Consider the following 24,015-nt stretch of genomic DNA (forward strand, 5'->3'; position numbering starts at 1 on the left):
AACCATGTCATTTTCCAGTTCGAAAAAGGTTCAGACCATTTCAATTCTTTGTTTTGAAAAACAGAAGGCGATGAAATGCATTAAGAGTGTGAAGAGAACGGATACAAAAAGGAGGGAAAGGAGGGTAAATGAAATCGTTCAAAGTCAAAGTCAAAGTCAAAGAAATCCGGCCCGCAAGCTATGTAGAACCGAGCTCCAAGCCCACGGCAATTTAATTTGACTGGCTGCGGCGTGGAATGAAACCGATCGTAGTTTGGTTGTGTGGGTGAAATACAATGGAACTGGACCCCGTCTTTATTAATTTGGTAAATTAGTACCTTAGCTAGATCCAGTGTGGGGATCAGTATTGAACGTGAAATCGAATTAGGTGAAAGATCAAAATTTGCCTCTTTTTAAGACATGGAAACGAGATGAGAGCAGTTCCTAATCTACTAAGCTTAGACTCGTAAAGTCGAAATGACTTGACATGCCTCGAACGAATTCAGTTGGGTCTCAATATTGATTGCGCTGGTGGGTTCGGTGCCATGGCACTCGAGTTGTTTTGAGGTCAAAAGATGTCCCTCGTGTTGTCGAACTCCGCACACGAGAAACCGGAGCCGAATCGGACTCGGTCTTGCCATCCTCTCTCGAAGAACTCGAGTTGAGGTCACGTGCGCCGGGGAAAAATCGCGGACGAGCTCTTTTCCGTCGGGCCACCGCGACTCGACCGTCCGACGGCAGCCCGTTGAAAGAAAATTTTAATCACAGAAGGAAGGCCATTTCTAATCCGGAAAACTAATTTCGGGCACGTGAGGAACGCGGTTGGGTTATGACAAGAGATGGGAGCTTCCGTGTCGTCGTGTATTTTTATGTATTTCTGATGTTGTAAGGTTGGAATAAGACAGCTCTTTTCTTTTTTATATATTTTTTTGGATTGGAGAAATGGGTTTGCTATGGGGCCATGTACTCTCGACTGTACCTCTTCTTCAAGCTAAGAGAAATCAAAGTCTCCACCAACCTTACCTGTCGTCTCTCGCACTTCGCAATCACTTTGTTTTTTTTCAATGTTGTAAGTTCAAGATCCACCATAGAAGAAACTGTTTGTTTTTCGTCTGCCTTTTCCTTTTGATCTTTAGTCAGATTAACAGGGACATCAAATTTTCAAGGGAAAATTTGAAATGAGGGCATGAACTGCTCTCGCTGTTTTAAAGAAGGGCCCGATCAATCGGCATTTTCGTCATTTACTTTTTTGAATTTACTTTTTATCTTTTTCTTCTCCTCTCCCCTCCTCCGGGCCATCACCGGCGTGGGGCGAGGTTCGCCTTGCCAACACCCCCCCGAAGCTCTTAAACTCATGGCCTCACCACGTCGATCCCGACACCCCCCTCGCTCCCGCCACCACCAACTTCGGCCAACTCCCACTCCCATCCAAAATCGGTCTTCAAGCTTTTCAGAAGGCCTTCCACTTCTTTGCTACAGGTAAAACCGATCGCATCCGGTCACCGGCCGCCCTCTTTGCTTACAATCGTGTCCATGCAATCCTCCCCCGGTCATTGTGTCTCATAAATTGCCACCCAGCTGTTCGCCTCTAGGTCGCGATGAAGTCCGGCAGCACCGGTGGCTCCTCGAACCCGACCACCAGGGGGACCGAGCCAAGGATTTTCCTCCGAGTGCCTTGCTCGAGTGAGTCCACTAGCCCCCGAGGGCTCGTGACTTGGGTGTTTAGGATCTCGATTCGTCTCAAAATGGGGCAAATTCGGGACATGAGCTCGGAGTCCTTGTCGAGGGTTGCGGCGATGAAGGTATCGCGGCCGTGGATGAACAAGAGCGGGCACTGGATGCCGGCGGCGCTGGGGCGGGCAACCCTCACCCTCGCATATTAGGCTAGCAACAGCCGGGGGAGAGGAGAGGGATAATAAAAAAAAATAAAAATAAAAAAGGGTAAAGGACGAAAATGCTTTTCGATCATGTCATTTTTCAAAACAGTGAACGCATTTTTAGGTCTTTATTCGAATTTTTTTTTCCTAATATCAATGTAGTCTTATTTTCTCAATAAAATCTAGGGATCTTACAGTTTCTCTGTTATGTCAAGCAAAGGATGTTTCGATACCCTACCCTCCAGAAAAAGAAGAAGAAGAAGAAGAAGAAGAAGTACTACTACTACTCTCATTAATTATTCTTTAGAATTCAAAGTCAAGACCAAACCATACACCCCCCCCCCCCCCTCCGTCTCTCTCTCTTCGCAAGTCATCACCAACTTAAACATCATTCTGACAGTTTTTTTTACAAAAATAATCGCAATTACTAACACAATCAGCCCGACATTTAAAAAAAAAATTAAAATAAATGACGCTTAATATAAGATTAACAACTCAATTAAACAAAAAATAAAATCATTATCATCATCCATGAAAATGAAAATTCACCAATAAATCCACGAATAATAACGTGGGTCCCCCGCCCCGAGCCGTAGGAACTCGGCGTCTTTTAAGTTTTATCTCCTCCACTCCGGACAACCCCGGACAAATAAAATAAAAAATAAGCAAATAACGTTTTTTGTCGGTCGGAAAAAAAAAACAAAATAAAAAATTAAAGTTAAAAGACAGGGTAAAGTTAGAGAGACAGAGAGAGAGAATGGAACATTCTGTTTTTTAGAGAGAGAGAGAGAAAATCGAGTTGTGTGATTTTGGTAAGAACACATCAACTACTTACCCCCTCCTATTTTAATGTCCTCACCCATAAAAACGGCCTCCATATCCTCCTCCTCCTCCTCCTCCTCTCCCCCCTTCCCTCCAGAGATTCTCAGTCTCGCAGTTCGACTTTGCCGCCGCCGCTGCTGCCTTGGTCGAATTTCCCTTCTCCATGGAAGGCGAGCTCCATGACTGGGAATTGCTCCACAGCTCCGACTCCGACTCGGTCGACAACCCTAGGAGCCTCGACGAGATCGAGGATGAATCCGGGGGCATGATCCGGCCCGATTACTTCTCGATCGACGGCTCCACCAGGTACCCCAGGGCCGCCTCCAGCGACCCGGGCGACTCCGTCCACTCCGACAACCCCAGCTGGATCGATCCCGGCTCCGACACTCGCTATCTGCGGAAGAACTCGGGCGAGTTCTGGTCCGACTCCGGCAGCGACCTCTCCGACGAGCGCAAGCTCGGGGATTTCGTCCCCAAGGGCGAATTCGTCGCGGCTGCGGCTGCGGCTGCGGGGGGCGCGAAGGCCCCCGCGGAGATGGAGGCGGCCGGGGGATTTGGGGGGAAGAGCGAGAAGTCGGCTTTCGGGTTGGGCGAGTTCGATTTGGGCGATTTGGGCGTCAAGGACGAGTTTGGTTTCTCCGGAAGTGCCAAGAAGCAGGTCGGTGTTGGTGAAATTCAAGGTCTCGGCGAGGATTCTTCTCCTAAGTTCTGGTCTGCTTCGGGTGGTGAGGGATTGGCTGCGATGAAACTTGGGGAGGACATGAGCAGGGAAGAGGTATTGGGGGTTGGAAATGATCAGGCGCCGGAGGCAGAGGGTGGGAACGAAGCAGCCGAGGACGAAAGCCTCGCCATCAAAGCGGCGAAGCCGGAGGGTGATGAAGATAAAAGAAGAACAGTCTGGTGGAAGGTGCCTTTTGAGCTGTTGAGGTACTGTGTGTTTAGGGTCAGTCCCTTTTGGTCGCTCTCTGTAGCTGCTGCTTTTATGGGAGTTGTCATCCTGGGAAGGAGGCTGTACAAGATGAAGCAGAAGACCCGCACTTTGCAGCTGAAGGTTACAGTGGATGACAAGGTCAGTCTGCCTTTCATTTCCTTGTTTCATTTGAACTCAAGTCGAGCCTCTCTATTCTGTTTGCTGATATTATTCACGAGGTGTTCTGAATTGGTAAAATTGGTTGGTTGCTTGGTCATTTTCCTTAGTCGTTTTCTTTAGTTGTTTCGCAAAGTGGCAACGTTCTTTGTTCTATGGGCGTTGTTTTATAGAAAAGACTGGATTCAAAATGCTATATATTGGATGGACTAGCTGTTTCATAGTACTCTCCCATTACTTAACTGACAGAGCGTCTGGATCGAGGGAATGACCATTCCATTTACAGTCCATTCGTGACGATGACTGTTCTATTCCTCGATTAATAGTTATTGGGTAGCGTCTATCTAGGTCTATTCTACTCGTTTCTATTCCCGTGGAATCACCATTCCTTTTTGGTTGATTAGTAATGAGGTTAAATTTAATTTCTAAACTTTCCATAAGAGTTACATGGCTGATTAATAATGAGGTTAAATTTAATTTTTTCCGAAAAAATTTCGGAAGGGTTACATTGTTAATTTTCCCTTTGTCATCTCCAATAAGTATTCTTTTTAGCATTGGATTAATGTCATTTCCATCTCCTAAAACCAATTACAAGTGCTTTTTTGGCATTGGATTTTTTTTTTCCGTCAAAATTTTGGCATTGGATTGATGCCATTATTTTTCACTCGACTTAGCAAGTACATATTGTTATGACTTGATGATGTTGCGTTTGCTAGGAGGTACTTGTACCTTTTGTTGTTGTGGTTGATACCATTTTCTTTGAATTGGCACAGACGCTTGTCAGTCTCTCCTTTAAAGTGTACCTACTTTCAGATCTTCATTCTCTGTTTATGTGTCCCAATCATTACCGCACTATGATTTTTTGTGAAATAATGGATGCTTCTGTTGCATTATAGTTCGGCTTGTCTAAGAAATGATAGAGTCACTGTGTAGGTTATCTTATCATCTATACAGGTTTGGCACTTCCTCGTTGTAAATAATTCTTTTGGTGGCTATTCTGGCGAAATTACTTTCTATCAAGTGCACTTATGCTGTGGCTGCTACAAAGTCCTTAGATTTACAAACTTTGTGGCTGTATAATCTGCCTAGATCTATAAAGTTTCGAATCAATTTGGTCGATGATCCCTTCAAGCACGTCCTTTCAATCTAGTTGGATGAATTACATTTGAAAGTGTATTTCCACCACCAAGGTCTTGTCCTGGTGCAAATATACTGTACTGTAGCTTGGCATTTTGTATTTAGGGACAGAATGGATGTTTTCTGTTCTGCCGTCCACATTTGATGATCAATTCTACATCTGAAAATGATGCTTAGGCTCACAAGAAGCATGATCACAACTTCTAATATTGGTCGACTTGATGCTCTTCAGATCAATATTAGCGTTTTCAATTTTCACTTGTATCATGGATATGCCATAATGTGTTGCACAATTAGGTTTCTTCTGTTAGCTATATCTGAACATGTAATTAATTTTCTCATTTGGCCTCAAAGAAAGGAGTAATTTTTTTTTATTTCAGCGGTAGCTACATAGTCAACCAGATTGAATTTTCTGCCTTGATGCTTCTGATTTTTTTATGTTGTGTGCTGATGGTAATTTCATCATTACTATGACATGTATGGCAAATTTTTATTATGAGATTAGTAATCTTATCCACTAAGCATGCTATCACATATGTGTGAGAGAGAGACAGAGAGAGATGTAGAAATAACTATATGACTAAAATAGTCATCTTCTGAGTTTAAGGCTGAAGCTATCTTATCAGATCTGGCGGTGCTTTACACTTTTCTTTAGGCGCATCAACTCAGTTTGTGCTTCCAATTGGATTTTCCATGTTTGCACCTTAGAATTTTCTTTTTAAAATGTGGTGCCATTGATTTATCAAAAACAGGAAGGTTAACTCCTAATTTACCCAAGTAGCATCTTAAGAGTCTCTGCAAGTGCAGTGTTTTTGTCTAATTACGTGGGTTAGTCTGAATCTTCTATACAGACAAGAGAAATCCTGTTCTTCTTCAACTTGTTACAAGACCTTGTTGGCAGTGTTGATATGTTGAGATGAATATGTAATCTTACAAACTCATGGTGATTGGCTTGCAAGGTTTCACCTGTTGAATGTGCAACCTATTGAACCGGGGCTTTATGTTGTGTTTGGTATGATGGAGTAGAATGGAATAGAATGAATGGACTGGAATGAAAATGGAATTGAAGGGAATGATGAAACTAATAATTATGTTTGGTAAACTGTCGGAATGAATGAAATGGGGTTTCTTGTGTATGCTGGTGAGGAATAAAAAAAAAAAAAAAAAAAAAAAATAATGTTCTGGGAATGCAATTTAAATGGGATTTTTCTTACCATGATTTCTAGGGTGTATCTGGATAGTTTTTTCATTTTTGCCTTTTGCTTAATCTAAATCTTGTGGCGGGCGTACTTTGACTTTTGCTTAATCCGGAACACTTGAAACATTCGCTATATGAAGGTGTCCATGTGAGGCAAACAGGATGCCTCTCCCTGGAGAGTCCTCAAGGTGCTGAGGGAATAAAATAAACTAATTCCGATATGTATATTCATACATAACTTTTTCACAATTTTTGAAAATTTGGATATCATTTAAAAGTCTGGCAAAAAAGCAAAAGGTTGCGTTTTTGCTTTCTAAAACGTATAAACCAACAGGCCTATATCATACTAATCAATAATTAACATTTATTATTTTTTTAGGTTACAAAAGGTTGCGAGGGAAGGGCAATTACATGAAATGGCCTTTCCTTCCAAACAAACATCCCATAAGATATATGATCCAATGGTCGGAAGTTTTTTTTATGCTTCATATAAAGGGGTTAATTGTCTAAACAGCTACTATTACTATGGGGTTGATATATACATTCATGAAAATGATCCTTCCATGCAACTTCTATCAGGTTTTAATGGAGCTAGGCTGCTATGTCTTGTAACTCCACTAGAACCCTTAAGGAGATGGCCCGGGGGATTTGTTTCTGTTTTAGTTATTATAAGCACTTACAGTGACGGGTTATCACCAAGTTCAAAAGTATGAAAAAAGTACAAAGGATGTGCAGAAAAGGGTTTGGGCCTAGGAAATGACCGGGCATCGTTGTCTTATACAAGAGTTTTCACTGTAAACAGTTTTCACTATAAAAAGAAAGACTGCCTATAAAATTTTTTTCACTATAATAGTTGATGTCCTATTCTTGTGAAATCTTGAAAGAAGAGGACATCAAAGTTTTAGTGTTCAAATAGTTTTATCTTCTTGGAAGAGGCTGAAGTACCTGAATTTTCACATTTGTTGAATAAGCAGTTGAGACGTGCCTTTTCCCTACAATATTAAAGTTGAAGGAAACTAGATGCTGTTTGTTGTACTCCTTCCTCTTGGCCCTCTCATTTATATAATTTGCCTGTTACTAAGACCATATTCTTCCTCCTTCGGGAGATGATGTAAGCTTCGGGTCGAGTCTTTTTGCTGGAACCTTATCTGACTCCCTGCAAATCTATGATGAATGCTCGCAGAAGGTGTCCCAGTTCATGAGTCGTGCAGCACGTCTCAATGAAGCGTTTTCAGTGGTGAAACGCGTCCCCATTGTGCGGCCCTCACTTCCTGCGCCTGGTGTTGCTGCATGGCCTGTCATGAGTTTGCGATAAAAGGGTTTGAGATGGTCACAAGAAGCAGCAGTCTGTTCACAGGGAAACTCTCTAGAGTGCATTGTCGTGTTTTTATTGGTATGCGTTGTATTGATGTAAGTGGTACGACTGTTCGTGTATAATCTCTCAAATTTGTCTGTCTGGGCTTGTTTAAGAAGATATCGGACCTTGTGGGAGTTGACATTAAATTTTTTTTTTTTTGCTGTGCCTTTTCTAGGGGCATGTACTCATGTAATTATGGTTCTGGTGAATATGAATGATAAATCTAATGAAACCATTTCAATGTGAGGTACACCACATGCCCACGATTCATTTCCCCTCAATTCATGCTACCACCTGAATCACTCCTGCAACGGAAGGAATTCGGGAGAGATGTGTAAGGCAGTTCCGGTCTATTATCGATACTCGGTCCGGTAAAGAAGATCTGATCCAAGATATAATCACGCACGTGCTGATGTGGGAACAGGTGGACACATGACGTTGAACCAAAGCTGGGTTGTGGGTTTAAGATATGCTTGATTCGATTCCACTCCAATGTTTATCAGTGAATACATAATTGAACAGAGAACTAGCACCTTAAAAAACACTTCCGACTTGGCAATTTGACAGCAAAAAATGCTGCTGGAAAAGAATGATGGTTGGTACTGTTCTGGTAAGAACTTGTAATTTTAGTCAGGTTTTTAGTCAGAGTTAGCAAGATCAGAGAGGGTTCTGCTCAAAGCAAAATGGGACGTCGGGTCCCTAAACTGCGTCTGCCTCGCAAATTCAATAAGACGCAAGTTACGGACATGTCAACCTCCTTCGTCCAGGGATTAAAAATGGCCAACTTCAACCAAGGCATAATTCAGAACCCTTGTCAGCCTTCTCTCCTCCCCTGAACTATATTCCTTTCCTCTAAAATCTACAAGCATCAAATTTTCTGCAGTTTCTTAACAAGTCTGCAAGCTCAATTTGTTTCTCTTGTTTCAAATTTAGAAGACAAGACCACCTCAGTTGCATAGATATCATACCAGAGCCCTGATGTGATGCTTACAGATTCATGCATCAGTTTATAGGTCATCCTATTTCTTGAAGTTCTTTAGACTGCTATGAAAACCCCGAATTTGTCATATTGTAGACTTTATTGAACATATCTCATTTTAGACTTTATTGAACATATCTCATTTGAAGAATTAGTCCTCGACGGTTTTATCTGATACCAATGCAAATCAGGAGTTAATCTTTACAATGTTCCATACATTTTGCGCCAATGGCTGCTACCAGTACCTCCCTCTCTTTAGATGAAACATGTATGACATAACAGCTTGTGCATGTCGATGATGATTGCGTCAATGGCCGCTACCAGAAAGAATCATCCCCCACTTATGGGAGGGATGATGGCCAGTTCGTCGTTCTCCTTAATAACGGTTGATTCGCTTGCATATTCTTCATTCAGTGCCAGAACTATGCATTGACGGATCTCTTCCAGGCCTGGAAATCGTACAGCGAGCTCCTTTAAACAGTCACTTGCAGTGCTACCAAACGGGACCTCCAAACGCACATCGCTCAACCCGGTCAAATCACGAGCTCTGGCAAAAAACAAGACCTTTATGCCAACTGACGATCCCTCTTCCTTCTTAGGCATACCTTGCGTGCTATAATACTTGGACTCTCCTTCGACAGCATCCATTGGGAAAAAACCCTTATCAAGACCAACTCGCGAGGTCTCTTGTCTGCAACCAGAAATCAACAATTTGAATCTACACAAGATGCTTAGACCAAGTAGAACTCGCCAGTATGATATGCTAAGCTAAGCCAGCAGCAACTATTCTCGGGTGTATAACAAGAACAAACAAGGTCAAGCGAAGGTCACGCGGTTGTTCACATGAAAATTTCTCGAGAACAAGACCAATCTAAGGTTGGACAAAACTCAAAACCACGTAAAGAAAATCACATATTCAGCACAGAAATATACCCACTAAATCCTTAGATAACTATAAAGAAGACCCATCGTCGAAAAACGAATACAATCTTCAATAAGCGTCCATCCACGCTTATACGAAAACAAGCTGAACACATGCACAACATAACAGGCTCAGAATTTCGATTTCTATTCACAGGGCTCAAAGAAGTGAAGCACCAGCATAAATTGAATTCTCCAGTGCCTGGAGCGCATTAATCGGTAGTAAGCACCATCATATTCATATATCCTCTCAAGATTCTCCAAATCCTAATAGCTCGGCAGTCACTTTTCTTCATTTTGCTCTCTACCGTGTAACATTGCATAAGCTTCAAGCAAATGCCGCGGCGTTCCTATTCCAACGGAAACTAATCCATACTCAAACACCAGACAAGTCAAAAGCCCAAATTCATGTCGTGGCCAAAACAGGAAGAGCAACGACATATGACTGCAAGCACACGAAGTTACTACAGATAAAAATCTCGATTGTCCGGATACCCAAATGGAAATCGATATCAAACTAGCGGAATTCAGGCGAATTGGTGATGGATTAGCGACTGATCAAGTGAAACCCATCGAATTGGGTCCCAGAAAAGAAGGGGAATTACACAGCAAACTGGGATATCGGAAACGAAGAATTCGTGCAGAGAGAGCGCGAGAGAGAGAGAGAGAGAGAGAGAGAGAGAGAGAGAGAGACCTTCAAACCCTTTGTAGACGTCCTTCGGAGAATCGCAGGGGAGTGGGCGAAGAACGCGTCTCTTCCAGGAAATGAAGAGCTTCTTCGGGGAGCGAGAATTCCACTTGGATTATGACTATTTCCACAGCTTTTGCTATGAAGAGACAGAACTACCCTTTCTCCAGTCTCTCGGGCTTATTTACGGCAATAGGGAATTGCTACAAAAAGAATTATATAAGAAAATCCATGAAAGAACAGAATAAAAATCTATCTTAGATTATGGAGACTTGTGGGTGCTGTCGAATGGAGAATTCCAAAGTGAAAAATCGATTCTCGAAAATGAGAGGAGAACAAAAGAAGAACTTCAAACGATGGAAAGTATTCGACTCATCTTATTCCTAGGGCATTTCAGTCACTTTAGTTGAAAATGCCGTGCGTTCAGCCCTTTAGAACGTGAAAATAGCGCATTCCTTTATTCATTTTGGGATATGTTTTTTTAGAAGTCGTAAAACTTGTCATGAAAGTCTAATTAAGTCATAAGACTTATAAAAAGTGTAATCAAGTTCCAAAGATTGTCAAATTGATGCATTCAAGTCTTTCTATTGGCTCTGTCCAATTGGGTTAACGAAACATGTTGGCATGATTTTTTTTTTGTAATATTTTCTCTTTTCTACATGACGACAACTTGGGTAAAAAAATATCGTTTTGGTCAAAATTTGATTTTTAATAATTTTTATTTAAACTAATTTAAAAAATAAGCTAATTTTTTTTTTTAAAGAAGAAGAAGAAGAAAATAATGTAGAAGTAGAACCGGTGGCGAGGGCTTCCCCACTGCCGCTGGAAAGGGTCGGAGATGGTGGGGTAGTGGCCAGCGGGGGTCACTGGGCCCAACCAATGAAATAACATATCTCCTTAGTTTCCTACGTTTAATTTTTTTTGCTTTGTTTATTAAAACAAAGAAGTTCATCATCACCTATTTCTTTCATGATATGCACATCCATAAAATATACTACTTTAATATTTTTTTTTTTTGGTCAGAATACTACTTTAATATTGTTAGTTTGTTTTTCAATTAATTGAACCCGACACCGTTAAAATTATCCCATAGCTTTTACTTGAATCTACCAAAATTGGAAAATTCTCAAAAAAGTCATCAATTTATTATACTTTTGCCAATTTAGTCACAAACCTTTTAATTGTGCTAATCGAGTCATCAATTCCTTTATGGTTGGCTAATTGAGTCTATCCGATTAATTTTGGCCAGAAATTATTGACGTAAATGTCGGATGTCCTATATGGTATGGTCGGTATTGACGTTGGCAATTTTTAATATATTTTAATAATTTCTTGAATTATTTATTTATTTTTCCTTTTCTTCCTTTTTCTTCTTTTTTTTTTCTTTTTTTTTCCCTTTCTCCCTTTAGCCGGTCTCGGTTGAGGGCCGCCTGGGCCTAGTTCGGCAAGGGTAGCCCTTTGTCAAATCAGGCGAGGGTTGCCCTCGCTTGAAGCCGGCGACCTCTACAGGCCATCGACGAGGCCCCGATGACTTTCACTAAGAAAAGAAGGAAAAGAGAACAAAAGAAAGAAAAAGAAAATGAAAGAATAAAAAAATAAATAAAATTTGGAAAAATATTAAAAATTTTAAAAATAGTTCACGTGAGAGCCAATTGTGCCACCTAGGATGGTTAGTGTTATGCCACGTAGGACGGCATGCGTCCACGTCAGCGATTTTCTGCCAAAATTGACGGGATGGGCTCATGATTATGACTCAATTAAGACAATTAAAAATGCTCGTCACCGAATTGGCAAAGTGCGATAGATTTCTAAGTTTTTGGCTGTTTTCCGAATATCAATGACTTTGTGAATTAGAAGCAAGCAGTCACTCTGAAAAGAGAGAATACGTATTGGACCATCTAGAAATTTGACTAGGATGTAATCTTTTTTTTTTTTTTTTGGTCCAATACTAGGATGTAATCTAATCCGAAGTTACATGGGAAGTTTGCCAAACTTCATTTCGATACACTACTCATCAGCGACATAATAATGATTCAAGCGTCACTGCTCAGCCTAGTTCCACTAAGTAAAATTCAGCATCTAATTAGCCAAAGAACCACTGATTAATGTTCGTTATTTGGACACTAATCGCTCTTCGTCTTCAATTTACTTAACCCAAAGTGCGTTGGAGGGATGTCATCTTCGTGGATTGCTCAGATATGATGGCATTGGTGGATGGCTCCTGTGGTAAGACGATCTCGTACCCATCATCGTAGGACTCCATCCCTTCCGCCAGAATCTGCCACACCAGGCCCCCGCCGATGGCCCCGCCGCCGCCTCTCGCGAGGTGGTAGATGTCCAAGTAGATGGCGTTCATGTACGTGTCCCTCGCGCTGATTCTGTAGCCGGGGTCCTTCTTCGATTTCCCGAACTCAGTGAAGACCAGCGGCTTCCTTATGATCGCCTTCGCGTCGGCCAGGTGGCTTTCCATCCACCTCTGCGCGAAAGCCGTTTGAGCGTTCTCGTCCTGACCCGACAACCTGTAGATTGGAGTATAACCTTCGCCCGCCGTGTTTATGAGAATTTCCGTGTCAACATGTGCATATTTCATGATCTAATTAATCTTCTAGCTTGAACTGGGATTGAAAAATTGGACCAAAGCACTCTGTCGGAGGAAAATTGAACGTGAAAATACACTTTGAAAACGTTACCAAATATCAGGATACGCATGGATTGTCGCGAAATCAATCTCTCTTATGAGATTGCTCTTGATGTAATCCGTTCCGACTTGGTAGCCCGGGTTATACTGCTTCCGATCCGGCATGGAATCGCCGTAGAAACCTTCCATGCCGATCGCCAGCAAGTGCTTACTGTCGATCGACTTCACGTGGGATGCCATCTCTTGAGCCCAGTCCTGTGTTTAGTTTGGTTCCCAGATCCGTAATTAATAAACAATGAACAAACTGAATTCTCGAATGTCACGGGAAAAATGATAATTCTCCGTCACCTACATTGACGGTATTGCCTGAATAATCGACTTGGCAACGAGGTTCGTTCATTAGCTCCCACCCCATGATGGCGGGATCGTCTCTATATGCGACACCGGTGATCGTATTGACCCTCGTTAGCACTCTCTGAGAAAAAAAAGTAATCAAGGATGACCAACTGCATACTTTTTCATAAGTGAAAAGAAGACATCAAATTCATTTGCTGATTTCTTAATTGCTTGTCAATTTACCTGGAGGTGGTTCTTGTAGTAGCCCTTCACGACTGCATTAGTGTAAAAATCGTCATCGTCGCCAATGGCGACGCCGGCATTTCTAGCCCATTGAGCATACTGAGGCCTTCCTCCAAAGTCATGGTAGTTATTGCTCAAACTCAAAATGAGTCGAACCCCGGATCTTCTCGCCTCCGAGATCACGAAATCAAGTCCCTGCGGAAGTGATAAGCAACATAAATATCAGCTTCTTCTCTAAGGCCAGAAGACATCAAAGACATGGGGACGAAAAGTCACCTGGAAAACACGCTCGTCGTAGACACCGGGAGATGTCTGGAGACCCCGATCGCCACCATCGCTGAACGCCCACGTCCTACAGACGCTAAGACCCGCTGCCGAGGCCTCGCGGAACACATCGGACACCTTGATCCTATCACTGGGCTCAGTGGCCACGTTCATCATCCAGTAGGAGTTGAACCCGTTAAAGAGAAAGGGCGAGCCGTTGAGGAAGAACCGAGTGCCTCTGACTTGAACAAACCCAGAGGGCGCAAGGACCCTAGCTTCACAGACCAAAGGCACCAGCACAACCAGGCCCAGAATGCAGCTAAGTTTCCTCAAGCATGCCATTTCGCTTGATGCAATGCGAGTTGCGTTTCAAGAAGAGGGAGTCGTGAGGGATAAGGTTGGGGTTGGTGGCCATTTATAGGAAATGTTTGATGAGGCTATAGAGAGAGAGAGAGAGAGAGAGAGATCACTGAAGGCGATAAAGCAAGCACCGAAAATGGTGTTGAAAATGAGGAAAAAACCATCAGTTGCGAGGAGACAAAAAACGGAAATGAGTAAGGGGGAAGAAGATGCAGCGCGCGGGGTTGGTCTGAATGTGGTTGGAAAGAGACACAAAGGCATGATAAGAGACAGATCTCGCCTGAGCATGTATTGGTTGCGTACTTCAAACTTCAAAGGCTTTTGGGTTGATATGGGAACGCAAGCAATTGATTTCTGTTGGAGATATGACTTAGATTGATGATGATGATATCAATTCTGATGACAGACTAATTGATCCACAATTGATTTGGTAAATTGGGAAAATGTAATCTTGTATAATTTTTTTCCTTATATATGTCTTTCTTGTTAGCTTTATAAAAAGACCAATGTTCTTATATACATATCAGATCAATATAATACATTTTCTTCGTTGGAGAACTCCTTTTGAGATTGTGTGGTCATGAGAGCCTATTTAATTAATTGCATGCCAACTCAAATTCTTGATTGGAGAACTCCTTTTGAGATGCTTTTCGAAAAATAGCCAGGAATTGATCATTTTAGAGTATTTGGCTGCTTATGCTATGTAACGATTGTTGGCCCGCGGGATAAAATGGATCCCCTTGCCACTCAATGTATTTTTACGGGATATCCTCCTCTACAAAATGGATATCGTGTTATGGAGATTTCTGTAGGGCATTTCTTTATAAGCATAGATGTGCTTTTCCATGAAGATATATTCCCATTTCAAGAGATGGCGTCTTCTTCTCAATCATCTAGCTCATCATCAGATCGTCGTCAATTTCTATCATAAGAAGACTTATCTATGGCTTCTCAATATATCCTTGTTGCGCCAAAATCATCCATGCTAGTTATGAGGGATTCTTTGCATCAAGAAGTTGCATCACCAGTGTTACCGCTTGAGGACATTCGTTTGCCTACTTCATCGGTGGCATCTCCAAACAGCTTACCCATGAGGCCTCTCCACCAGTTCCTGAATAGAGACAACTGAGCAACCTTGACGTTCTAGATGCCATGTTCACCCTTTCACATGGACAAAATACTACATCTGTCCTACATTGTTCGTCGGGTACACAACTTTTCGTATCCTTATACGTCTCCCTAAGTCGATTATTACCGGAACAAATATGTTGTATTAGTCGCATTTGCGAGGAATAGGAACCTTTTTCTTATAATGAAGCAACAAGTGATCCTCGATGGAAAAAATGCAATGGAGGCTGAAATCAATTCCCTCATGGAGAATCATACATCGGATATTGTTCCATTACCCCCAATGCGAAGGCCGATTGCCTGCAAATGGACATACAAGATTAAATTCAAGGAGATGGCTCGTTGAATGATACAAGACTCATTTGGTTGCTAAGGGATTCACACAGCGAGAAGGTTTTGATTATGATGAAACTTTTTCCCTAGTCGCTAAAGAGGTAACTGTTCGCTCCTTTTTATCCATTACCGTAGTTCGCAATTGGCCGGTGCATCATATGGATGTTCACAACGCCTTTCTACATGATGATTTGGATGAAGAAATCTATATAGAGCTTTCTTAGGGTTTACAAAGACAAGGGGAGTCTCGAGTATGTAGTCTCCGTAAATCCTTGTATGGGCTCAAACAGGCTTCTAGGGAATGGTATGCCAAGTTCACTGTTTTAGCCCTCCAAACATGATTATGCCCTTTTCACAAGGAATGAAGGTACTTCATCAATTTATTTACTAATATATATATATTGATAATATACTTATCATGGGGAATAATGACTCTAATATTGGAAGATTCAAAGAATTTCTACATTCTGCTTTCCACATCAAGGATTGAGGACCTCCCAAGTATTATCTTGGCATTGAAATAGCTCGATCCGATAAGGGAATCTGTCTTAGTCAACGGAAATTCATCTTGGAGATTGTTTCAAAAGCAAGATTGACAGAATGTAAACTAGCTGTTATACCGATTGAACAATATGAAAAATTGACGACACATGAATATGATGCGGATTCATCTATCGGAGATCCATTGCTTAAAGATCTATTGGGATATCGGTGGCTTGTTAGAAAATTAATATATCTCGCCATGACAAGACTTGACATATACTATGAAGTGCAGATACTCATCCAATTCATACATAAACAGAAACAATCTCATATGAATGCGGCAATGAAGGTTGTGAAATATTTAAAGGGATGCTCAAGGTTCGATATATTTTTGTCTCGTGACTGCAATATGAAGATGATAGCCTAATGCGATACAAATTGTGCTACTTGATCGATGACCGGAAGATCCATCACTAGTTTTGGCATCAAATTGGGAAGATTATTGATCTCATGGAAGACTAAGAAACAGTTAACCGTTTCACCGTCGTTTGCCGAATTAGAGTATCGTGCCATGGTGAGAACTGTCTATGAAAAAGTTTGGTTACGGGGTCTACCCTCGAATCTTGGGGTAGAAGCCGATGAACCAAGCGAATTGTTTTGTGACAATGATGAGCACTCAAACTAGTGGGAAATCCAGTCTTTCATGAAAGAACGAAACATACTGAAGTTGATTGTCATTTAAAAGAGACGAGATTCGAGAAGGGATCCTTGTAACAAGAGGAATCGAAATTGTAGAACAAGCTGCAAACATCTTCACTAAATCACTATGTGAAAGGCAGCATAATAGGTCGCCGGTTTGAGGGAGAGTGTCAGAGACATGATTTGATTGATGATTATGATATCAATTATGATTACCGACTAATTGATTTAGTCAATCCATAATTGATTTGGTAAATTGGTAATGTTGTAGATTTTTTCCTGATATTTATCTTTCTTATTGGCATTATAAAGACCTATGTACTTGTATACAAATCAGATCAATACAATACATTTTCTCCATTTCTTCATCTTCTATCAATTTCAACTGAATTCCTTAGGATCTGCAATGAAAGTTGGATGCTAGAACATGGCAAGTCATTGATGGTTTGACCCAAAAGCACATGCTTTTGATTTGATGACACATTGAAGTTGCCCTAGCAAAAAGTACAGTAGAGTTTCTGAATGCGAACCGTAACTTATTTATCAAATCGCAGCCGTGTTCCGACAAACTCGTGCACCAAATTCATGCATCGCAAGTTGTTGCCGTGACAAAATAGCTTTCGAATTAAACGGTTTGAAGTGTATGCCATGTTATTCGGGAACTAGACTTTGCTAAACATTCAATAGTATATTCAACATTTGACCTTGGAAAATGGAATATTGTGTTGGGAAATACAGATATAGATGAATTAAATTCCTTACCTTCATATCTCAAGAAAAGCAATAGAGTTTCGTTATACTCAATTAGGTGGACAACCATGTGGTGCCTTGGCTTACATCAAAAGTTTCTGGTGTCCTTTAAGAAACTTTATGGCTCGCAACAATTGAAATGTGATGTAAGAATCTAATCTAGTGAACTGACGCGCTATGGCACAAACATCCTTTCAAAGTAAGTTTTGGAATCAAGAGTATGTCCAATAACATAACATGATCACAAGCGCAAATTAGTTCTCATTGCGAATGAATAAGAGTAATATCGCCCAAAACTAGCTGACAGCTCATTTGGTGAACTGATATCGTAAACCGTGTCTTAGTAAGTCTAGCGGCGCATATATGAACATAAGAACTCGATGTTGTAATGATAAGGCCAATGAACAATTCTGCGTCTTCCATTGTAACATCGACAAGCTCTACCAAATTTAACTTCTTTGCTACACTTTACTCGGACATGCAGAGCATTCCTGGGACGTCATCAGTTCCAGTGGGTTCCCTTCTCAAACAACAACGATGTTCCACTTTCCCCATGTCCTCAAATTGGGGAAGGCTTTCAATAAGTTTTTCTCTTCGGTAACTGCTGCTGAGCTCTGCAGCAAAGTGGACTCGACAAATCACGTTCCATGTCCAGAAAACCTGCTTTTCATGCCGCCAACGTTATTGCTGCTATACAATAATGCTCTCCACTCCGGACTCGGAGAAGATAAGGAAGATAGTGCTAAATTCTTGGAACTTCAAATATATATCGTTTAGGGTAAATATTTTATCAGACATGACTCTGTTTGGCATCGTGTTTCAACTAAAACTGCGTAGATTTTTCATCGCGATAGCGGTGGATCAGAGGCCTTAGGGCATGATGCATGTGGTTCGTTGAGTGACGTCCATGTCTAGGCTAATTCCACGAATTGTCTACGAGGCTCCGGGCTGTGTAATCATCTCAAACGTGATATATTTAAGCCATTTTATGCACAATTCCATATTAGATGTTATAAAATTGCCATGCTTTCGAAATTTTTATTGACTATAGAAACGTTTTTATCACTAGGGCCTCAGGAGAAACCAAACTCTATAGTCATAACGATTCCAATGTCGCAGGCGAAGTGAAAAGCGAAGCTACTTTGCATTTAAAAGGAAAGGCTACTGCATTTATAAATCACTAATATTATCACAAAGAAAATTAGAAGGTAGTGAAGTGCAGTTTTGCGGTTTGGTTCGACTTGTGGAACTTTTTTTCTTTCGAAAAAGCACTATCAAGCAAGACAAAGCCCAAAAAAGGGTTTGGTCTGGTTCGGTTGACGGTTTGAATTACTTATCTCCATACTTTATACATTTTCTCAATAGTTTAATGCTCTCTATAAATCTATATATATATTGGATAAGTCCTATTTGTTAAATTGAAAGATTTATAACTGAATTGATAGCAATATGATAAGTTTATGATTTTTCTTTTGGTACTTTTACCCATTATCTAAACAATGCTCAGGTCTAGAGAAAACATTACCGAAGTTCATTCTAATGTTTGACAAAAAAAAATACCAGGAAGATGGATCACTCACTGTACCATCGCTACATATTTTTGGGTCATTGTTCCATATGCTTATGCTTTTAGCATGGAGTCTATCCCCGCACCGACTTGTCCAGTCACTCAATATATCTCTGAAAATATTCATTGTTAGCTTTGTTATGAACTATAATTGAGTGCCGCTGACCTTAAAGGCAAGTTTTTTGAAATGAAACCACCGTGTTATAAGATAACTTATAATCAAGTTCTCCCTTCTTGGATAAAGGCTTGCTTGCAGAGCTTGTAAAAGTCATCGTGTTACCGTTATGCAGACAATCTTATCAAGGCGGAGAACATTCCCTAACTCTGCTTTCAATAAGATTTGCAAAGTGTGGACATGACTTGTGTATATAATTTATATAATCTGATTTACATAGTTGTGTGGATGCATAAACTATGAATATGTAATAAACATGTCATTGATTCTTGAAGGACTGTTTGAACAGTCCGGTGTTTAATTCGGATACGGCAAGTTTTGTACTCAAGTCCCGACATCTCTTGCTCGGATAATTACGACATAGTAATCACTTGCTTAGAAGGTTACTCTGAGCTAGAATGAGGGTTTGATAAGCAGCGCGGTAGAAGTGAACTCGGCATAATTTGAATTCTTTTCGTTTTTCATCTAGCACAAGGCGACAATGAGAAACCGATCCACCATAGAGGACTTGATTGAAACAAAACAAAAATTGTAATTGCAACACGAGTTGGGAAACAGAAACTGCACTTTAACCCTAATTATATTATCACCACTGCAAAAAACGAACTTTTCACACAGGAGCCGAAGTGATAAAGGAGAAACCAGATGACTCTATCATAATCCTTTTCAAATGATATTCTCATCAGCTGTAAGCTTCTCCTCTGTCCTCATCAGCAGTATGAGTCATGTCTAGAATGTCATCTAAAACCTTCAATTAACTGACTTCGTCTGTGCATGGAAGATGCTATGGAGAATGTTAAGCTCAGTCATCAGAATTAGATGTCTGTGAATGTAACAGAAAGTAATGATCCTCACTAATACTCGGCTGCAAAATAATAGATAGTCCTGGAAAAACTTGACAAAAGATTGTAACAATTTTCAGCAGAACTTTTTCTTTTTCATTCTCAGGGATTTCCATCCCGTATCAGGATAAGAAATGCGGAAAGGAACAGCAAACACTGAGGTCATAACGTTAATTTCTCACGTCAACTAGCATGGAAAAATCAACAGAAGAGCTTGTCAAACTTTTCGTCAACTATGTTCATTCACAGTTCAAATAGAAGGCATATCATTTGGAGAAGAGCAAGTTATAAAAAGCATAAACGAATGCAGGCGTGATTTATAGAAACAAATAAATTGATTACAATGGTAAGCTGCACCCACTAACAGTAATTTAACATTACTCCAAGAACCGAAGAAAAAAAGTAAAGAAACAATTTTATTTTCACAAATAGGGAAGAACCTATAAAGATCGCGGTCATAAGAAAAGATGGAACTTATTGAAAACGAAAATCAATTGCTCCAAATCTTACTTCCAAACCAGAAACTAGGCAAAAACAGGTACTGACCCCTTAAAGAAAAGCTCTGGTCTGAGACACAAGCAAAGGGTCCTAATGATATTTAGCAATAGCCTCCTATGGAAACTCCAATGTCTAAATCCCAGAAAGTACCTTCAAATGGTCAGTACCACCTCTACAACAAATTTATCACTCTTCTATTTTGCCATAAGATAACTGAGCTTTTGATCCACATATCTGTTAACAAATAGTGGGTCATCTATGCCTTCTGAAAGAGCATCTCAGTTAGTAAGCCATAAATTTCAAGGCATTGAACTGCTCAACTGCTTTGCAGTTAATACAGTAACGGGAGAGCAAGGGGAAAAGTGAAGTACGTAAAATTACAGATGAATCTTAAATTTGAGTACCCGATTCTGTTCTTTTGGAAGCTGCTCCACTATTGCAAGTACTTTTTTTTTTTATAACCGAGGTGTCCGGGCCAACTTGCGTGCACCTCGACTATTCCTCGGGGGAGACTAGCATAGCAACCCAGCACCATGATCCCCCACTTAAATCACAAATGCTCAGCTGGGTAATCAAACCTGGGACCAGTGCACCTAACCACACAATCCCAAGTGCGCCCTAACCAACTGAGCCACCCATGGGTGGGTAGTTGATTGCTCTATTCTATCCCTTTAGAAGGCAATAATGGCATTTACATCAAATCCCATCATAACAGGCACCATGTAACAGACTGGAAGATACATCTACTTCATTCAACCACATCACCATCCTGGATGGTAAAGGCACTCAACTCATTCATTTCTTGTGAGAGTGGCTAAGTAAAAGATATTTGCTCCATTGGGTCTCCAAAGCAGCAGTCCCTGTGCAAGAAGAGCAAAAGCAAGGCCCTGAAATGTGGATGGTTCATATTCACTTTCACAACCTGGCATTGTAATTTAATCTCTAAACATCTCAGGCCATGTAATTATGCAGTTCACCACTATTCCCATAGAGAAGCATTTAGTACATTCTGTAACCACGTTCTAAAATATCCCTCAAAACTCCCTCCCTCCCTTAATTAGGTAGCTTCTCTAAACATCTCAGGCCATGCAACTTCTCTATTTTGAGATCGGAAGCAGTTACTTGATATGTCCTATCTTTCACAAACAAAACTGTAAGATAGAAATTGCTTTTCCCTGGAATATTAAGAAGGAAGTACTCGCCAAGAGTTACCTGCGTGGCCCCTTTATAAACTGCTTCAAATATCACCCCTGTATAATAATTGAGACCTCTAGCATGACTCAAATAAAAAACAACTCTGTTGATACACTTCGACTTTTCCAAGGCCTTGAACAATATCTCCAAGTCATTCAGGGCTTGGACAGATCCTTCATTTTCCAAAAATTTGCTCCCCTTCTGTTGAAGCTTTGACAACAATTCCAGAGGTGGACCCCTTTCCTTTACAAAATTGCCAATGCCGTCTGCCATCTCAGCAGTGAAACCTTTTTCCTCCACCTAAATGATGTTAAAAAAGTATTTTAACAGAAATATGAGCTCATCTGTTTAACAATAAGACACTGAAAATACCTGTTTATCCGCCCAAAGAACAGGTGGTCATAATCAGCACAGCTCATGACAATCCACCCAAAAAACTAAAGTTGTTAAAGAGCCCCATCAAATAGATGAAAGCTGAGAACGTATCCGTACATAAGCAGTGAATTAGAACACGACACAACTAGCTGACATGCACCGGATGATAAGACATGCGCGTTACCTTCAACTTCTCTGGATATTTCATGACTCGTGCATTCGATTGAGGAGACTTGAATGTGCTTAAACTCTTCCTTCCAGAGAAAATCATTAATAATGTTATCCAATGGCGAATAACGAATCGATAGTCAACATATAATTAGAAAAACAGAGCGCCCTTGCAAGTGCTTTCGAGTTTGTCCATACTTCAATCCCCCGATGCAATCTTTTCCTCCACGGGATCAATTGCAAAATTTGTACAAACAATGTCGAACAAAATTGAGTTTAAAATGAAAATGACAATCGCAACACCACATATCAAATCTGGCTTTGATCTGGTCTGACATTTACTTCAGACACATGCGCACGTGCAAGCCTACTAAAGAGTGACTCACGTTTACCTTCCTAATTCATACACAAGCATGCCCACAAGGATGGTATAATCTCTTACCATCTCCTTCCTCATTTACTCAAATGACTGTTTGTCTAACTTGTCAATACTAGAGCAGATAGTTCTGAATTTCTCTGATGGCACACCACATATTTCCAACATACTGTCCAATAACTTCCGGTGGTTCAACTTTACCTGAGAATACACAGTATAAACAAAATAAAAATAAAAAAACAGCAGCTCAGAAGGCATTCTAACACTGACGAAAATGCGAAGCATAAAGGAGACACAACGGATACTATACATTTAACAGCAGCCATAGCAACCATTAAATCCTGAAGGCAACCATAACGACAGTCAGATAACTTTTGACTGAGGCGCACATCTTTCTGTAATTTCGACATAAACATTAAAACGCTATTCTGGACATCAAAAACAAAGATATAATCATGGCATTACAAAATGACATTCCTCAAGGAGTGTAACCCATTTAACCATCAAGAACTCTCCTTCTATTCTTTTTCTGTTTCCTGTTTAAACTGTTATTGTTCCTTCTTCTAATCTGTTGAATGTGGGGGGAGTGTGTAGGGCAAGACGAAAAGAGAGAGGATGTTTACCTCATAATCTCCGAGATCCAGTTTATCAAGCAATTCAGTAAGCATTTTAAGGATCTCAAAATCTGGCCCCATCCTTATATATTGCCCAGCGATGTCAAAGTCACACTGCTAAAACTCGCGGTATCTACCCTTAGAAGGGTTATCCCTCCAGTATACCTTATCAATCTGGTAACTCTTTGACGACGTAAGTCCATTCATGGCCATATATTTCGCAAATGGAACAGTCAAGTCATATCGTAGGGAACAAAGCTCTCCATCCTGTCAAACGAAAGGACGGTAACTTTTAGAGGGGAGACAAATGATCATTCATCCCGTTACGTGTAAAGCAGAAACAATAGCATGACTTAAACACAGAGAATACCAAACATTAGTGCAGAAAATCAAGTACACCGATCCCTGGTTCTTTAAGTCGGTGACAACGTTAGATTCGCAGAGCTAAGGAATTTGTGAACTTTCAGGACTTTCTAAAGCATGACATGCATACAAATACCCACCATAGATACCTCGAAAGTAACGAGCAAGGTGAATGTAATAAGAAATCATCGATTCTTACCTGGTCAGCAAGATCGCATATCAACTTTGAGTCCTCCCCGTATTTTCCCGTCAGAGTCTCACTAAATTCAAAGAGAGGAGTATCAAGTGCCGTGGCACCATACTTCTTGAAGGACGCTACTATAATGGAGATTACTTTCTCTCTTATAGCCATTTGTTCTTTTGTAAAATCACGAGTTCCCTGCATGGACCCAAACACGCAAATGTCAAACAGACTGAAATCTCCAAACAGACATCAAAAGTAGTTAACAAAATCAAGATGGTAGAAACTCATCGGTTTCGCAGGTTCCGATTCAAGATGCAGTTCTTCCACTCATAAAAATGAAATTCTGATGTGAAAATTAAACTAAGATGGCCTAGTTTGTA

At 40.7% G+C, this 24,015-nt stretch overlaps 3 protein-coding genes, 1 long non-coding RNA gene and 1 pseudogene across 4 annotated transcripts; 1 reads left to right on the top strand and 4 right to left on the bottom strand.

Annotated features, from left to right (window-relative positions):
• Positions 1-2,622: 2,622 nt before the first annotated feature.
• On the top strand, positions 2,623-7,727 carry LOC115736283. The gene is made up of 2 exons (XM_030667938.2): positions 2,623-3,747; positions 7,284-7,727. The coding sequence occupies exons 1-2, from the start codon at positions 2,842-2,844 to the stop codon at positions 7,413-7,415; spliced, it is 1,038 nt and encodes a 345-aa protein (XP_030523798.1). The 5' UTR covers positions 2,623-2,841; the 3' UTR covers positions 7,416-7,727.
• Positions 6,158-6,884, bottom strand: LOC115736621. Its single transcript, XR_004014914.2, has 2 exons — positions 6,777-6,884; positions 6,158-6,338 (listed from the first exon to the last, which is right to left on the bottom strand). It is a non-coding gene; the product is annotated as an uncharacterized LOC115736621 (long non-coding RNA).
• Positions 7,728-8,361: 634 nt separating the features above from the next.
• LOC115736542 (molybdopterin synthase sulfur carrier subunit) lies at positions 8,362-10,181 on the bottom strand. The gene is made up of 3 exons (XM_030668325.2): positions 10,052-10,181; positions 8,698-9,127; positions 8,362-8,509 (listed from the first exon to the last, which is right to left on the bottom strand). The coding sequence occupies exon 2, from the start codon at positions 9,082-9,084 to the stop codon at positions 8,767-8,769; it is 318 nt and encodes a 105-aa protein (XP_030524185.1). The 5' UTR covers positions 9,085-9,127; positions 10,052-10,181; the 3' UTR covers positions 8,362-8,509; positions 8,698-8,766.
• A 1,812-nt stretch (positions 10,182-11,993) lies between these two features.
• On the bottom strand, positions 11,994-13,918 carry LOC115736208 (mannan endo-1,4-beta-mannosidase 5-like). Its single transcript, XM_030667820.2, has 5 exons — positions 13,539-13,918; positions 13,263-13,457; positions 13,036-13,158; positions 12,736-12,938; positions 11,994-12,564 (listed from the first exon to the last, which is right to left on the bottom strand). Exons 1-5 carry the CDS (start codon positions 13,866-13,868, stop codon positions 12,195-12,197), a joined length of 1,221 nt encoding a protein of 406 aa, XP_030523680.1. The 5' UTR covers positions 13,869-13,918; the 3' UTR covers positions 11,994-12,194.
• A 7,496-nt stretch (positions 13,919-21,414) lies between these two features.
• On the bottom strand, positions 21,415-24,015 carry LOC115737403 (annotated as a pseudogene).

This window comes from Rhodamnia argentea, chromosome 2 (assembly GCF_020921035.1).
Source record: "Rhodamnia argentea isolate NSW1041297 chromosome 2, ASM2092103v1, whole genome shotgun sequence".
Classification (NCBI taxonomy): domain Eukaryota; kingdom Viridiplantae; phylum Streptophyta; class Magnoliopsida; order Myrtales; family Myrtaceae; genus Rhodamnia; species Rhodamnia argentea.

Excerpts from the sequence above, each read along its gene's own strand:
- LOC115736283 (XM_030667938.2), top strand. The coding sequence starts at position 2,842 with ATGGAAGGCGAGCTCCATGACTGGGAATTGCTCCACAGCTCCGACTCC. Across the intron at positions 3,748-7,283 it reads AGGTTACAGTGGATGACAAG|AAGGTGTCCCAGTTCATGAG; the intron begins GTCAGTCTGCCT and ends GAATGCTCGCAG.
- LOC115736542 (XM_030668325.2), bottom strand. The coding sequence starts at position 9,084 with ATGGATGCTGTCGAAGGAGAGTCCAAGTATTATAGCACGCAAGGTATG.
- LOC115736208 (XM_030667820.2), bottom strand. The coding sequence starts at position 13,868 with ATGGCATGCTTGAGGAAACTTAGCTGCATTCTGGGCCTGGTTGTGCTG. Across the intron at positions 13,159-13,262 it reads ACTACAAGAACCACCTCCAG|AGAGTGCTAACGAGGGTCAA; the intron begins GTAAATTGACAA and ends TTTTTTTCTCAG. Across the intron at positions 12,939-13,035 it reads ATTCAGGCAATACCGTCAAT|GACTGGGCTCAAGAGATGGC; the intron begins GTAGGTGACGGA and ends AACTAAACACAG.